General features: G+C 37.1%; 1 protein-coding gene across 5 annotated transcripts in view; it reads right to left on the reverse strand.

The window, feature by feature from the left end:
- Positions 1-17,697, reverse strand: part of LOC118736905 (endochitinase-like) — a 203,868-nt gene that overhangs the window by 29,757 nt on the left and 156,414 nt on the right. For 2 of the 5 annotated variants that reach the window (XM_036467032.1, XM_036467034.1), the window contains 7 exons: positions 13,200-13,720; positions 12,043-12,351; positions 11,412-11,642; positions 7,168-8,637; positions 6,907-7,089; positions 5,978-6,073; positions 5,781-5,901 (listed from right to left, as the gene is read on the reverse strand). In XM_036467032.1, coding sequence (XP_036322925.1) covers positions 5,781-5,901; positions 5,978-6,073; positions 6,907-7,089; positions 7,168-8,637; positions 11,412-11,642; positions 12,043-12,351; positions 13,200-13,720 — 2,931 coding nt within the window. Of the gene's footprint in view, positions 1-5,780; positions 5,902-5,977; positions 6,074-6,906; positions 7,090-7,167; positions 8,638-11,411; positions 11,643-12,042; positions 12,352-12,524; positions 12,663-13,199; positions 13,721-17,697 lie in introns of all 5 variants that reach the window. The other 3 variants (XM_036467031.1, XM_036467029.1, XM_036467035.1) reach the window with 3 other exon arrangements.

Genomic DNA, 17,697 nt, shown 5'->3' on the forward strand with positions numbered 1-17,697 from the left:
AAAATTCGAATCCAAGTTAGCAATTTTATTTTTATTAAAAATTAGTATTTCCTATTGATGCTACAAGGCTCTAAGTACATCTAAATTTATCCGTAAGAGCAACAGGGACTGGGGCTAGAAGAACTGGTCAAAACTCACTTTCCGATATGCTTGCACTCGACAGATCCCAATAGTGGAGAAGGTTTAGTGGGCAGCATTACACCAAACGTTATAACTTCATTCAAAGTATAATAGAAAACCAATACTTTGGAGCCTTACCATTTCCCGGGAGAAGACGGAGTACTACCAAACTTGTTCCAGAACGCTAGACAACTGGTGGTACGAGTACTATGGCTGAAGGCGATATATTTGGATTTTTTTTTAGGCTGGGCTATGTGCCGCACTGTGGGTGCTTTCTTTATCCAAGGCAGGTAAGCGCAACCCAGTTTTCTAAAAATTAATACAAGCCCATAAGTCTAACCTCAGTCCCCCGAAATTATGGTCTCTCACATCAGGGGCACTCTGCTGCCAGGAATCATGGCAAGTCCACAGTAACTACACAAGCAGCAAAGCAAAAAAAAAATATCCCTGACAATCTTTCATTATCTTTTTTATTAATTAAATATAATTTGAAAGATATGTGAATTTTTCCTAGTAATAGATTTCGAGGCCCACGGCACCCGCCGTACAATTTGAAAAAAGCGTAGGGATGGCAGGCTTCGGGACTTAAAAATTTAATTTCAGGATGGGCGGGATCGTGATTGAATATTTAGTCACGTGCTCATTTGCTACCGGTTTTCTTAGGGGAAATATCCGCTTGCTGCTCATGCTCAAAAAACGGCTCTCACTACGGGAGGCCAGGGAAAGCTTAGAGCATCTTATACACCGCCGATGTCCCAAACTGTCAGAAAGTTAACGAAAAAGCGGGTTTCGGCCTATTTTATTGTACAAAATCAGTCTACTAAGTATCATTTCATTTGTTTCGCTAGAAATGCTGGATGATGGGCGCAAACACATCATTTGGTTACAGGTTTGCCAACAGCCTCTGAGGCTGCTACACTGGAAAAACGTTTCAATCAAGGGTTTGATTCGAGTTGGACAGCTTTTCTCATGAACTCGGGTCGGTTTAGTTCGCAACGTTTAATTATTTTTGCTTTTGTTGGACACCTTTTCAACGAAACTTCGGTTGAGGTTAAAATTATATTTTGATTGATCGATTTTTTTCTTTACTGGCTAGATCTTTAACTAAATGAAATAATATCGGATTGATAACTTTTAAAGAAAATGTCGACTTACAAATTTTGTCTACCAAAAAATCACTAAAGCTAATGTAAAATATGTGCTTGTTATTCTTAAGTCCTACTACTATTCTTCTTCTTTTAAAACTTCAAAATTTGCAAACGGCCGGTGATATTAGCAACGGACAATGAGTGCAGCACATGCTGGCCATTACTCGTTGGGTGCTGAGCAAAAATTCATGTGCGAATATGTAGTTGTGTAATTTACTGTGGCGCTGGTCAGCCACTTGGAGGTGCTTGCTCGGTGCTAAACTAGTGATTTTGCAAAAATTTTGAAATTTTCAAATACCTTAGAATAGGAATTTCAAAAACTGATATTGTATACGAAAAAAAAACTAAAAAATAAAAAAATAAATAGGGCATGAACATAAAAAATAAATATACATATTATAAGTAGCCTATTTCAAGCGACAATTATAAAATCTTAATTAATATACATACATACGCATGTAAGTAAATTCGAGCCATTGATGTATGCATATATGTATAACTATCAAATCTGTCCAAAACATTACATGTTAAATTAACGAAAATAAATTCATATTTTTTTTTTTTTTAATTTATAGTAACTGCAAATTCAAAACAATTACATACAATCATAGTAAGAGTATTAATAATAGCAGCAGAAAAGTAGTAGTTAAGTATTTAGTAGTAGGTAGTAAGTAGTACATAGCAGTAAATGGGAGTTGTATACAAACCTTTTGGTGCATGTTGATGTCACTGTTGTTTTGGTTCTGGTTGTTCTTATTGTTGTTGTTGTTGTGGTAAATGTTGTTGTACAATTGTTGTAGTTGTAATAGTAGTTGTTGTTTAATTTATGTTTTACTTGCTTGCTCTCAATGCAGTGGTAAGTTTAAATTTAGTAGCTTATGTTTTTATTTTTGTTTTTTTTTTTAGTATTCGGAACAAACGATTCTGCGAGATATTCATGCGTTTATCTCCCAGCGGCATTGTTGCGTGTATCATTCATTTGGTGTGCTAGCTAGCTGTTAGCACTTGCGATTAGGTTTTTTTTTTATCGAGTTTCAAAGTTTTCGTACCAGTAAATGCACATATATTTATGTTTATGCATAATTATAGTATGTATATTTATACATATGTATGTATGTATGGAGGTATGTATGTAAGTACATATGTGTGCATTTGATGTAATTTGGTCGGGACAAATTTTGTTGTGGTATGATTATATTTATTTCGATAATTTTTTATGTGAGTATGATGCTATGTTTGTTTGTGTATTTACATTATGTATTGAATATTTAGGAGGTATGTATGTATATATGTTTTGTAGTATGTTTGAAGCGACTTGGTCGTGTAAACAAGCAAAATTATACAAAAAGTTTTAAATAACAAAAAAAAAAAATGTTGAGGCACATATGGCGTTACTTAAATGCAGCTTGTATCCTTGAAATAAATGCAGATTGTACTTTTCGAAACAAAATTCAAGAAAAGAATCATAATGACGGTTCATGGCAATTTTCTTCTCAAATACACACACACCATCGCGAACAACAACAACGCAACATACGGCAACCTATTTCAAATTAGTTTGGCTATTTGGGTTACCTAAAAATAAAAAAATAAAAATAAAATGCAACAAAAATATTGTCAAATAATATAACAAATAAATAATAAAAACATAAAATACAAAATATAAAAATACGATCAAAATAATTATTTTTAGAAATTACTTTGGAAAATATTTACAGCGACGAAAGTGTTACAATTCGTATTGATTAACCAGAGAAATTGAAGTTTTTTCATGAAGCATTAGAAAAGCTTGTTTTAAGTTTTTTACACCATCACAAAATGGTTTGTGTCCTTATTAATGTCATGTTCCCATTACCAATTTACTTTTATTTATTTAAATTTTACAGCATGAAATATGTATGAATTTTTGATTAGACTTATTTAAATAAGTTTTGAATGACAGCTAAAATTCTTTCTTCATTTTCAATAAATACAAAATGAGACCAATGGCGACCGGAAAAAATATTCAATAAAAAGAATTCAGTATTAACAAAAAAAAAAAAAAAAATGAAACAGCAATGGGACTATACGACGCAACGCTGTATGTGGTGGTTGAAACAAAAATCTTCTAGCGATAATCTACAGCGATGGTATTGGGCAGAAAGCATACAATTCATTTTCATAGTCTGAAAATATATATATTTTTTTTTGAATTTCCAGACACAAATACTATGTTCCGTTCAATATAAAAACATTTGAGACATCCCTTTTAATAATCGGACTCATTTTAGAGTCAGAAAAGTCTCAGAATTCTGAGTCGTAACTTTAATTATGAGCTCAAAAATAAGTCCCTTTTAGAAGGGCCCCGAATATCCGAAATAGGTTAGTATTAAGTATATGTATTTTATGGCGTTTTCGTTTCTACAAAAAATGTTGCCTTTTCATTGCCTTGTCATTAGCGTTTGTTCAAAGGGGGCAATGAAAGGGCAACATTTTTTGGTAGACAGAAAAACTGTAAATACTAAGGATTAAAAGGGTGCGCTTTTCAAATGACGAAGAGCATATACCTACTTAACCACGTAACTCGCTTAAGTGGATCACTTTTTTTGTAAACATTTTGGTAAAACATTCCTCATAGTACCCTAATCCGTCCAACTGCCGAGGTAAGTTTTCTATGTTATCGTTACCAGTTTACATAGCATTTTTGCCTTTTTCAAAAGTTTTATTAAAAATTTCAAAGACCTGGCCTACAAATTGTTAAGCGTTTGAATGAATATCACTTTAACTCGTTTAACTAGTTTATTAAAATTTTTTCTAAAAAAATAAAAAAACAAATATATAAATAAGGAAGTTTGTTAAGGTACATAAACCTATGTAAGTAGCCACAATTTTCTCTTTATTTTTGGTTCAATATTAAAGTCAACCTTCTTTTAATTGTTTTAGCCTGTTTTCTTAAATTAAATTAATGCTATTTGCCATACAACTCTGAGTCTTCTCTAGACCTGCCAAGTATATCAGGGTAAGCACTATGAAGATAAAATAACATAAAAGTTCCAAAAAAGTGAGAAATCAACAATCACTTAAGTTTGAGCCAAAACTTATTAAATTTTGGCAAAAAGAGAAGCTAGCAGCGAATGCTGTGTGAATTCCCCAAATATTGATAGGCCTACTGACGGTATTTTGCTCACTTATGTATAACATTTTTAACATTCTATTTATAATCAATAGTCACATGAAAAGAAATAACACACAGATCCCATATAGAACGACACGGAGAAAGAAGAAGAGAGACGCAATATCTTTAAAATACATATCTCTATATTTACATTTAAAACAACTTATTTATTTAAGGATGAAACATTTAGAATATTTAAAAACTAAGGAAAATAAGTGTAAACAAATTTCGATTGGTCGAATGTTTGAGTGCAAGGTGACAGCTTTGATGGTTTTGCGTATAAATGTTGTGACTGTGATTACACTACTTAAGTAATTAAGAATGTACAAGTACATAATTTTTGTGAAAGTGAAATGGTTAAACTTTATTTTATTCATTTGATACACATCAACCAGCATAGATCATTGGGGGGTGAAAGTTAGTAAAATATGAACAATGAAAGGGTGAATGTGTTTTATTCGAATGTGGAAATGGTGAATGTGCTTATGCAGTGAGGTCATTACACTAATGGGTGAGTAAAAAAGTGTATAAATGCTTTAAGTTTACATTTTGAGTGTTTGGGGGATATACATAGTAACTGGCTGTGAGACAAATCTACAGGTTGATACGATGCGTGATTGCCAAAGATGTACTGATATACTGATTACTACAAAGGTGATGGAGGTGATGCGCTAGAAAGGCCATTAAGATGACATGGAATGATGAAATGGTGATGGTGATGGTGATGATTGACATGAGTTTGTGATTTTGTTTTTTTTTTCATAAGAAAGTTTTTGGTATTTATTGGCGAAACGCTTATTCATACAAATGCATTTGCATGTAAATGATATTCAATTATCATCTAGAAAATCAGAATTTGAAAAAAAAGAAAAATATACAGATTTCAAGATTAGAACGAGAGCACATAGCGTTTGTTTAAGTACAATAGAATGGATTACTGATTTTTGTTGATGTTTCGAATTTCGAATGGAGTATAAATTACAAGAAAACTAAACAAAAAAAAAATAAAAATAAGAATAGCGAATATACTAATTTCAATGGCGATAACAGAAAAAAGATGCAAACATTTACCAAACCATAAACAAAAGTGGATGAGCAATTACGAATTGGTTAGTAGGAAAACAAAGTGTAGATAATTGCAAACAGCAACATAATGTACATTTACAAATAAGTAGATGTGTTAATGAAAACTTGAATTTATGTTAGAATTTTTTTTTTTTGAAACACAACTCAATCTTACTTTTAACGCAAATACAAAAATTACCAACAATTACACAGAAAAACATAAATTTGAACGCAAATATTTATTTAATTGATATCAAATGAACATGAAAATTCTTGCATTTATTCTCACTTACCAGCTACGATTTTGCTCATTTGCATGACTTGTTGTGCCAAAATTTGATTGAGTTGTAATAAATGCTCACGTTGTTTCTTTTCCGCATTGATTTTGCTCGGTGGTAGGCTGACAGTTGTGTCCTACAGCGTGAAATATGGAGTATATGCATTATTTTTTTTTTTCTAAAATACTTTTCACTGCTTTAGCGGTACTTACGTTTGCCGAACTAATGGGCGCCTCGGCTAACATTTTTTTGATGGATTCCACCTTTTCTTGGCGGCGCTTCTTTTCTTCAGGTGATAGCTCTGGTGTCTGAAATTAAAAAAATATATATATATATTACATTAGGGCGTCTCATTAAAAAAATAAAAAATCGGAGTATGCACCGGAATTAAACAATATATAACATTTTAAAACGCCCACCAAAATATGACGGGAAAACATTAAGATTTACATGTGCTGGAACGATTTGAAAACACCTAAAAAAAAAGTATTTTTGTTTGTAAAAGGTCTGTTTAAAAATTTGATTGACATGAACGGAACCGAAATAATGGGATTTTCGGAGATATTTTTAAATCGGGTCAGCTCACGTAAATCCCAATATTTTTCGAAATAATTTGGCGGAAGTTTTAAAAATTTTTGGCATGGAAGAGTGGTACACTCTAATGTACGACGGAACGTTTTACAAAAAAAAAATCGTAAATAAGGCAATTTTTTTGTATTCACGTCTTCATGGCTATCCTGTCCCATATCTAAATGAGAAGCTAGAGAGAGAGGATGTTGGGAGATTTTCTATGTTGCTGACGTTCCGCTTTTAGTGATGCCTAAATTTCCGCACATGAACTTAACAACCTAAGTGGTCTCCGAACGTTGAACTCGCTATAAGACGGAACTGTCCTTGTTGACTAGGAAGTATTACATACTGCACGCGACACTTTCTTCAATCAGAAGGACGTTTCTTGTTTCTATCCAGAGGTTAGCCTCAAATATATTTAGCCGTCGCTAAAAGTTACACTTATACATATTTTGCTATTTTGCAGACAGATTTTTTGTAAATTTAAGGACACTTCTTTTCAAAATTTTAAAATATATGGCAAACAAATTTTTTTTTTATAACTTAGTTTCATAACTCTGTAGTTAATTACCTTTTCCGGAATGTAGCGCTCCGGTATAACGATCTTATTCGGAGCCAACAGCAAATTATCGATTGTGTTCTCCGAGATTTTCTCGCCATGTCCCAAAGCGGATCGTACCACATCTGGAGCATTCATGCGTGGCCGTAATGCCAAATCCATATCCAGATCATCACGAGCCCGCCAGTTAGTGTTCTGAAAAATATTACAAGTTTTTTTTTTTTTTTTTAACTGCAAAACACTCTATTTGAGGTTATCATTTCCTTCACTTACATTGCGATTCATATCATTTTCTGCCTGCACATTCTCCATCGCCTTCACATTGACATTATTGGGCGCCGTGTAGTGGCGTCGCTTCTCACGTGGCACCGCACGTCGATGCTTATGCTGCGATGGCACTTTCTCCACCACCTTCTCTGTGTTGTCCTCCGACGCCGAGCCGGCCGACAGTTCGTTGATAATTTGCCGCGCCGCTTCGCTCTGGAACACAGGGTCAGGACTCAAATCGGTGAGGCTCTTGTTCAAGCTCTGCATCGAGTCGGTTTTCTGGCGCAACGCGTGCTGTGATGATTCACGGCTATGACCGTGATGGTGTTGCTGCTGTTGTTGTAGCTGCTTGGCGAAGTATGCATTGGCCAGTGGGTTCAGATGCTCGCGTCGCTCAGCACCACTTCTGCCGCTGCCGGCACCACCATTGCTCAGCTGGTAGCTAGCATAGTTACTGTTCTTATCGTAGTTTCTGCCGTAGTAATCATCCGGCTTGTTGCCGCTGCCATGATGCCCATTTTGCTTGCTGCTATGCTTGCTACTCTGGTGGTGATGGTGTCGCACCTTGCCGCTTGTTGGTGGCTCATTGTAGCTGCGCGGCAATGACTTCGACCGCACGCTGCTTTGATAATCACTGGCTGTGCCGTTCATGTGCTGGTAGCCAACGCCGCTTGCGCCGCCGCCACCGACACCGCTGACCCCGCTAACGCCACTAATAGCATTACTACTCATCAGCTGTTGCTCCTCCTCCAGCACCTGATCGAGATTCTGCGTTGAGCTGCTTAGGCCACTGCGTTCACTGCGATCGCGATGTCGTCGCTCCGACTCACGCTTCACTATGCGCACCGTTTTGATCTCCTGCTTCTCTTGATTGGAGAGGTTCGCAAAGGGATTTGATTCCAAAAAACCATCGCTGTCTACTCCACTTGTCTCCAAATTGTCGCTGACATCATTGTAGCGATAAGCGCCACCAACTCCGCCATTTTCGACCATCAAACGTTGCATATCATCGCTGTGGTTGTAGTCGTTCAATTTGGTGTCCACATACAAAGGCGTCGACAAGTTGATCGTAGCATCGTCGTCCATCGTATGAGTGATGCTCAGCATCGAATCCAGATCGGTTTCCTGCCACGAGGCGGAGTTTGTGCGTTTCTTCTGTGGCGTGTCAGGCGCTCCGCTTGCGGCGATATTCTCCTTATTGCCGATCTCCTGGTACAGGCGACTGGAGTTCTCCGTCAACTGACGTACGGCCGAACTCAGCTCCTGCCGCTGTCGCTGCATGTCGCCTACGAGTGTTTGCACGCGCTTCAGTTCAGACTCCAGCATGGCGGTTGTGTTGCTGGCAAAGCTATCTGTGGCGCCGTTTGTGAGTGCCCCTTGGGAGCCGCGAGCACCGCGGGAGGCCTGTAGTTTCTGGCGCAACACAATCAATTCTTGCTCGAGACGTGCATTACCTGCTACGGTCTGCTCTAATTTCTGTGTGGGATAAATATGTGCAAAGAGGTGTTTGTTTGGGTTAGTTAGTTACATATTGGTAAGAGAATTGCTTGGCATGCTGTTATGACGATGAAAGCATGAAAGCAATATGTAGTTTACTTTGGAGTATTTAATTCGTGAGTTTGCGATATAGATGTTGAACCGTCTGCATTTTTGTTGCTTATGCCTAAGAGCCTATCCTTGGAAGATTCCTGCGCACCAACTTAACCAAAAACCAAAGGTGCACAGCATAAAAAAAATACATTTTATTGCCGCGGTAAAAAAGGAGAAGCAGAAATTTGTATTAATCTTAATATTAACTTTAGTCTCGGTATTAATTTACTCGACTTCGCCTTCGTCTTCGCATTCGACTTCGGATTCGTATTCGACTTCGTATTTGTCTTTATCTATATCTATCTACATTCATCTTTGTGTTTGTCTTTGTATTTTTCTTCATCGTAGTGCTGGTGTTCATATTCTTCTTGCTATTCGTCTTCGCTTTCGCATTCAACTTCGCTTTGTTCTTCGCATTTACATATCTTCGTATGCTCTGCAAGCGTTTTCTAGTAGGGAGCCACATACGTGGACACCCGAACAGACACCTGCTTGCAGAGGAGCCCTCGCCAAGACACGTCAGAATGCATCTATATGAACTGACGGAGCTTCGTCTGCCACGGGAGACTAGAACCACAAGAGCCCAACTTCGTTTTGGCTAATGCAACAGGTTAAACTCATACCTGAGCAGATTAGCTGCAGATGTGCCAAATGAGTGTCCGATATGCGGAGAGACAACCCACGACTCGAAATATCTCTTCGTATGCCCAGAAAATCTCACACAACTAACGCCTTTGTCTATGTGGACAGACCCCATTGAGACTGCACGCTTTTTGGGACTTCCATTAGTTGAGCTTCACGACAACGACTGAGTTACTAACCGAACTGAGCGGTGTTGTTATAACTGCCACAATAACAACGACCGACATGCAATTCAACCAGCTGAACCCGAATCTGGGGTACGTTTTACTTCTGGGCCTTCAAAATTTCGAATAAAATGTGAAAAGCCGAAAAAATGGTAATGGAAAATAAAATTCCGACGTAGAATTTTTTTTGCAGTTAAAAACTTTCAGATCATCCGATTTACTGGAAACAATAAGTAGTTTTTTTTTGTAATCTTCGTGTATGATAAAAAATTACATTTGTTATGTAGTATGCATTTGAATCGCTCTTCTGGTGCCATTTAAAATATTTTAAGAATCTTGTCCTTGTTTAATACATTATCGGTTCGCCACTGTCTTTCAAAGAAAAATATATGATTTATAAACCTACGTCCATCAATTCAATCACTTAATATCCCTTTAGATACCTAGGGGATAAAACTTTTTGTAGCGTGTACGGTGTTCAGAGAATCGCCGAAGATAATTGGCGAAATTCTGTCTACGCTAGTAAGCAACGAGTTTTTTAAGGTATTTGGCACACAGTTGCACCCATCCGAGAAACAGAATGAGGTTAAAATTGATATTGTCCCAATTTGGCAAGCCTAATCACAGTGCTTTTAAAGTGCAACACTGCAACAAACCAGAGATGTTTTCTGTTTTATGAGCAAAGAAACCTACAAAAAGTTTAAGCGACCTACCATCCTACCAACGAGAACAAAACCTACCAAATTTGGTAGGAAAAGCCCATAACGGCAATCTTGATTAGGTACCCAACACGCAAAGTATTTGCTAAATCTCAGCACACTAGTCTACTGTCAGTCGATATGAAATCCGCAGTACTGTTGCAGTATTTACCGAATTGTTTCATCAGTGCGTAGGTAACTGGCTGAGTCAGTGGTGATCGTCGGTTCGAATCCTACTGAAAGAAGTCTGATGAGGAAATGTGGTGATTTCCGAAATAGCTATTATTTCTACCATTTTTTCAAATTATTGTTGCTTTTCCACAATAAGTTTTCACTAAAAACGGCCTCAAGCTCATAAAAATTGTTGAATATAATTCTTATAAGGCCATAAAAATAACAAAAACAGGTAAATAAAAATAATATATCAAATAAATACATAAACGAAATTTTTTCATGCTTAATACATACATACATATAGCGAGCCTTAACCACCAAAGAGACGTTAGCGCCATGCTTTTTTTTTAATTTTTATTCCTGGAGCTTTTAGATGCATTTCTGCATCTGAAAAAAAATTGACTTACGTATTTTTGGCGGTTAGGGCTCGAAGTGTATACGCATATTATAACCGAGTATCCTGTATATCGTCGGTGATACTGCAAAACGGTCTATGTCAATTAGTACTCTTGACATTTAGATGGTCTCTTACTTGCACCGAAATGCATCTGTAAATCGTTACACCCTAATAAACCTTATAAACGAATGACAAAACTATCTGCCTTTGGCTGATGAAGATGAACGATTGCCAGAAGTGATCAGATACAAATAACAGATCAATTAAGCACCAGAGGTAATAAGTGACATAGAACGTTTTGCAGTATCACCGACGATATGCAAACATTAAATTTGCTTTGGTATGTGTGTTAAGCTTATAAGTTGTTATAAGCGTTGCAGCGTGTTAGTAATTATGTAGGCATATTTGCTGGCTTACTTAGTCATAAGTTTGGCATTTGATTAGTCACAGTTTTAAGCGCATTCACAAGCTTTTTGGATGCAGCATGGACAACTATTTTTTTTTTTAGTTTTTTGCCTCTTCATTGTTATCGCACAAAACAAAAATAACAGACGACAAAACTTCTATACTAGGCACCTCGACTACCTTTGAGTTCTCTGCCAAAAGCTGATGCACACGCGACAGTTCACGTTCCAGCATGTGCTGTTGTTTTTTGGCCGCCTCGAGCGCCAACGGCGGCCCGGAAGTGTCCTGTATGCGTGCTCGCAAGCCGCCCAAGGCGCGCTCCAATTCCTCTTTGTCGCGCTGCAAATTTTGCAAAGTGCCAGATTCCTCTTGCAGCAGCTGATCGAGTTGGTAGAGTTGATTGACCTTGGACTGGTGGTGAGGGTTGAGGGAGGGAGGGAGGAATGAGAATTAAGAAATACATGCAGATGAAATCAATGCATATCGCACACCATATTCAAAAGAGGCACAACTAAAATTTAGACATTTTTGAAATTATGCGCTAAAAATGTACACAGAGCTTTTATTTGCCTTTCAGCAAAAGCCGGAGCAAATTTGTGTTATAATTTATAAAAAAAAAACCCTAAGGTAACGTCTCCCTTGCCCATATGATTATCATGCGCTAAGAAATAGTTTTTTGCATTTTCTGACAAACGTGTAATTTCGAGTTGTGCCCCTTTGACGGTGACGGTGTCGGGATATGTATTACTTCAATTTTAGCGAAATTATTTGCCTTAGATATTTTTCGAAATCACCAAGGTTGGTCGCTTACCTGCAATTCGCTGTGATTGGGACTGAGTCGATCCCATTGCTTCTGCTCCTCTTGCAGCATGCGTCGCTCTTGTATGCGCTGATTGAATTCGAGTCGATCGAGTGTAACGGCCTCGTTGCGTTGCGGCTGTCGGCCGTTTATGTCGTTGTTGCGATAAAGTGAACCCAGCTTCACCATATTGTCCACCAGGTTGACTAGCGGCTTGCTCTTCTCATACTGGCGCTCCAGATCGAGCAGATGTTGCTTCAGGTAATCCAAGCGCTGTATGCTCTCGGCGCGTGTCAGACCCTCCGCAGTGCGTAAACGATTCTAGGGAAAGATGTAGAGTTTGTAACGGTGATTTAGTGAATAATATCGTTTAGGAGGGCATAAGAAAATAAGATCAGTTCTCAATTATTCCAAAAAAAACCAACACCCGCTATTTTAGTTATATGTATGTATGTAGATATGTAGATATGCATGAGTAAAAAGTATTTATCAACCTGCACTTCATGAATATCACTGCAGCATTGCTCGATGGCGCGCGCCGTATTGCTGTTTTGTCGCCTCAACTGTATCAGCAGCAGAACCAGCTCCTCATGTGTACGACTTAGTAAATCACCAGCGGATACATCCAGATTCTAAGTGGCAGCAAATCGGCGTAGAGACAGACACACCCAAAAGCAAGCAGGCAAGCGGCGAAAGGACGCAGGTGCGAAACATTTTTGAAATTGCAATATTTGCGGGTATTTGAAATTAAAGCAAATAAAATTGAAAATAAAAAAATTTGGCACATTAGTAAAAACTAAAAATAACAAAACTAAATAACACAAAAGACCAAGCAATATTAATGGAACAAAAGAGAAATGGCAAAACGCGGACAGCAAATTAATAAATAGCTGGTGTTCACTTTAAATTGAATTTCTTTCAATGTCGCGTTCTCCAATACGCACACAAACATTCCTTACCAACATTTCCAATTTTTTTTTTTATTATTGAATACCAAACTTTAGCCATTTGACTTTGGCTGCAGCCGCGCAAAATGATTTCCGTCGCATTTATCAATGCAAGTCGATATATTTCAGGCGCTAAGCGCCGTCACAAAACCTTCTTCAACTCTTGCTCTTCTTAAAGTGGGTACATCCCCCCTTAAAGTGGATGCCTCGCGTACTACTCACCCTCATCTGTGTGCTGGTCTCACGTTCCAACATATCGATTTCAGCGCGACTCTCCACGCGTCTCAGCGGATATGCTGCTGCTGCTGCTGCTTGATATTGTTGTTGTTGTTGTTGTTGTCGCTGTTGGCCTTGCCATAAGCTCCCACCACCAGCAGCCGCACTACCAACACCACCATAATAGTCGCCGCCATTCACGCTGGGATGCAGTGGCGTGGAGGAGGCCAATATGCTGTTGCCACCCGAAAGTAGTCCGCTGCTGCCATAAACACCTCCTATGCCATGACTGCCACTTCGATCCGTGAGTGTTGTTGTCTTCGCGTATTTCGTATCGTGCGCTGTGCCATAGTAGGAATTCGTAAGTTTGCCCAACGCTTGATCATAATTGCCTTGTACTAAGTGCTTTTGTTGTTGTAGATGCTGCTGCTGCTGCTGCAGAGGATTGTGTGCATCCGAAGGATCTGGTTTTACGGTGAGGTTGCCTTTGGGTAAATTGCGTACATTCCGCACCGAAATTGACGCTGCTGGTTATGGCACAGATATGGTTATATGTAGCGGTGATGTAGTTGCAGCGGCAGTGGTAGGACCGTGTGCGTGTATGTATATATGTAAGTGTATGTGTGGAAGAAAAGAGCAAAGAGAAAAAAAGACAAAATGACAAATTGCATGTGCCAGAGTTTTAATTCTCAATCCAGTAGGCAAAGAGATAGCGTGAGTGGAGAGGAAAGACGAGAGTAGCTCAAGATAAGATAAGAGAAGAGTTGAGTGGAATAGTTGGGGCTAAGTGGGAAAAAGGCAGCCTCTATAAGGACGTTACTAGGATAGAGCGTGGAAGCAGTATGCGGCGGTATGTTTTAGCGTCGAGCAGAAGGCAAGCTATACATACATACATACTTAAGGTAGCAAGTAAATTCTACATAGTTTCACAAACAGTTAACGGTTGTTATTGGCTTTAGTATTTTTTTTTTTTGGGTGATAAATGAACGAACTGGAGTTAGTTTGCGCCGAAAAAATGGGGATTGATTACAATTCGATGAATTAACGGTGGTTGGTTAGTATTGTTATTGCTAATTGCGTTAAGACAGCAAGTTGAATTAATTTTACCAAAATTATTTGCGTTCAAAAGCAAAAAAAAATTGAATATACAGCAAAATGGTTTATGGACATTGAAATAAAAACAAAAGACGAGGACTTTTAAAGCTACACGCTGCGTTAGAATTTTACAAATATAATATAATATATAAATATATTATAAACGCAAGTTAGAGCCTATCATGTGAACGGGGTCTTATAGTGCTCGTTGCATATTTTACGCCGCCTCTGAACGCGGCAAATGGATTTTATACGAAATATTTTCACCAGCATAAATACATTCGGAGGTTTGGCATTGCCTGCCGAAGAGAGACCGGTTTTTTTTGTTTAACGAAGTGGCAGCGCGCACCTCTAACTACTCAGCCACAGCGTAAGATTTACACTAAAATGAGTTCGAAAACATTGAATGCTTGATTAGTGGCACCTATGATTTGATAAGGAAAATTTTCAGAAGAATATTCCAAAGGCAGCTTTATGTTTTCATCTGGGTAAACATGAGTAAAAATGGCCTTCTTCCAACACATTGGTTTTTTTGGATCAAAATTTTCAGCTACATTTTTAAAAGAGAAGCTTTTCTTAGTTTCTTTCGCTTCACCTAATACTCCGTTTTCATCAGCGTCAATATTTCAAATATTTATTTCATATAGACCTTGCTGTGTAAGTTCTTCGATCATAAATACTAGTCATCTATAATTCCGAAGAGTCGTCGATAGCGAATACATATGTATATCAAAATTCTTAAAGTCAACAAAATAATTTCAGTGGCGAAATCCATGCCCAAATGAGAGTTATGCATGCCCAGTGGCTCTCCTCTTTTTTTAGTTTTAGCACTTTAAAAAATGGTTGCTTCTACTTCAGAAGTTTTTAAGGAACGTTTTTATGCCAAACTATCAATCGAACGAATAGTGGGGTTATTCTCTTTAAAAAGGTTTCAATAAATTGTACAGCTTTTCCCTTCGAGCTTAAGGCCAGTATTCAGTTCTCAAGGAAAGCAAAAATGATACATAAAGAATGCTCAAGAAATGGCGAAGACAATTTTTTGCGTCAAATTTCTTTAAGGCAATACGCAGTTCATAAGACATTTTCTACGCTTTCTACTACGGTTCTCTAACGTTTTTTGCGAAAAAAGAGCACAAGGCAACCAATGTTTGCAACAGAAATATATGCCCGCTCCATCATTTCGCGAGGATCAAGGTGAGACAACAGGCTGTGAGATATACACAAACGAAATTATGGAATTTTTTCCTTGACCGTTTTCTTAGGAACCGGATACTAAGCTTTTAAATTTTAAAAAAGCTTTTGTAAGTGGTTAATAAAAAACTAAAAACCGACACCCGCCCACCTAACGATACAATTTTTTGGGAGTTATTTCTTTCTACTCAATTAATATACATAGGTTTTTAAGCAAATCGGAACATAAATATCGATTTTCCAATTATCCTGACTCCTGCGCGACCTACCGGATTATTTCAGCTTTGTTATTGCATTGTCATCGAGTTCTAATCCAAGTTAGAAGTTTCGAGTTTCTAGGTCTCCAGGAAGTTGGTTAAAAAATTTTCAGAAATTTGATTGCAAATAGGTGAAACTTAATAAAATTACAAGCGCCTTTTTTTTAAATTCAAGATAGAAAAACTTGCTTCGCTCAAACTGCCCTATGATCTACAATTCTATTACAGCATATTTTTTTGTTTTAATTTGTTATTTTACTTAAAGGGTTAAGATACATAACTGTGGGAACATACGATGCGCTAAAGTTTGTTGCTGCCATATGGTAACAATATCGCGAAAGGGTTAATTCATTTTTCTAAAAGTGGACTTATGCCACTTCATAAAACCGCTCAAGTATAACTGAAATTATTTCTTAATATAAAGACTTGATTATTGTTGAATTTACAAATCTTCGCTCTAATTATTATTTTGTGTACAAAAAAATCCATTAACTTAGTTTAACCAATTTTTTGGATTTAGTCAAGCATAAGCTGAATAAAACGTAGGCTAACTTTTGACTTAAGTCCAAAAAATGGCTAAACTAAGTTAAGTTGAGTTGAAGAAACCAGCTCTTGGTTTCTTATAATATGTTATTATTGAAACTGATATAATAGTTATTATTCTATAATAAAAAAAAACAGCCCGATTCTGTGCACTTGAAAAATAAAGTTTTTCATTATTTAGCAAGAATTGGAACGAAAGAAATCAAAAGCTCTTTTTATCCGACTTCACAAAAAGGAGAAGGTTATCAATCCGTCGGATTTTTTTTTTTATGTATGTTACCGCATAACTTTGGACCGCGTCAACCGATTTCTATAATTTTTTAATTTTTTAAAGGAAAGATGTTACCTAACAGGTGGTCCCATACTAATTTGGATTAAATGCGATTGTTGGATCATGAACCAATTAACGATAATCTTAAATTTTTGTATGAGAATTGAAGACGGGTTTGTTTTTTGCTTAAAAATTACTTGTCTTGGTAAATTATCAAGATTGAAAGTGCTATACAAAAGCGTTTACAGATTGAAATTTCTTATGAAAATTATAAATTTTGTATATTAAAAAATTTGTTTCCATCATTTAAATACTGCATGTGCCGGTATTTGAACCTGCGACACACAGAATTTATAGCCGACATTAGATTTCATATGTGACAATGAAATGAGTTCAACTCATGTGGAAATCGTAGAGCTTTTTATTTTATAAATACTGGCACAGAATGCGATGGGAGCTTTTACTGACAAAAATCTTGATAAAATTTCTTTACAAATAATTTATCAAGAAACACATTGATTAATGTTTGTCAATATTTATAAATCAATTCAGACGCAAACTGTTAAATATCTCGACATATGAAAAAATGGACTTATACCTCTTTTAAAAATAACAGCCACCGTCCACTCCCTTTAAAGTGGAGGGAAATGATTTTTATTCAAAAACTCAAAAATATGTTTTGGTGGTATTATCGTAGACCCGGTTTCGGCCGGAAGTGGGTTAAACAGACCAAAAGTATTTTGCTTTTTAATTAGACACACCTGTTTTCTACAGATTCGGATTCTGGGGATAAAAATACGTAACTTTTGTTTGAAACTGTTTTCTAGGAAAAACCAAAAAAATATGAATCCCCAAGTCGGGCATGCTCTATCTACCGATTTTCGGTTTCGACTTTAAATGGGTTGAACAGACCGGAAGTGCATTATTTTAACCGGAAGGCCATTCAAAATCATGTGTAGGGCACATATTTAAAAAATAGACTTCCAGTCAGTTTAGCCCACATCCTGGTGAAACCGGAAATCGGTAATTGTACCAAAATATTTAGCATCCCCGATTTTGTGTTTAATATTTGTTGCTTTTTTAAGCACATTTTGGTCCATTTTAGAAGTCCGGGACGAATTGAAGTTCGCAGCTCATTTGGAGGTTG

The sequence above is a fragment of the Rhagoletis pomonella genome, unplaced genomic scaffold (assembly GCF_013731165.1).
Source record: "Rhagoletis pomonella isolate Grant_MI unplaced genomic scaffold, Rhpom_1.0 Rhpom_scaffold_00004, whole genome shotgun sequence".
NCBI classification, from domain to species: Eukaryota; Metazoa; Arthropoda; class Insecta; order Diptera; family Tephritidae; genus Rhagoletis; species Rhagoletis pomonella.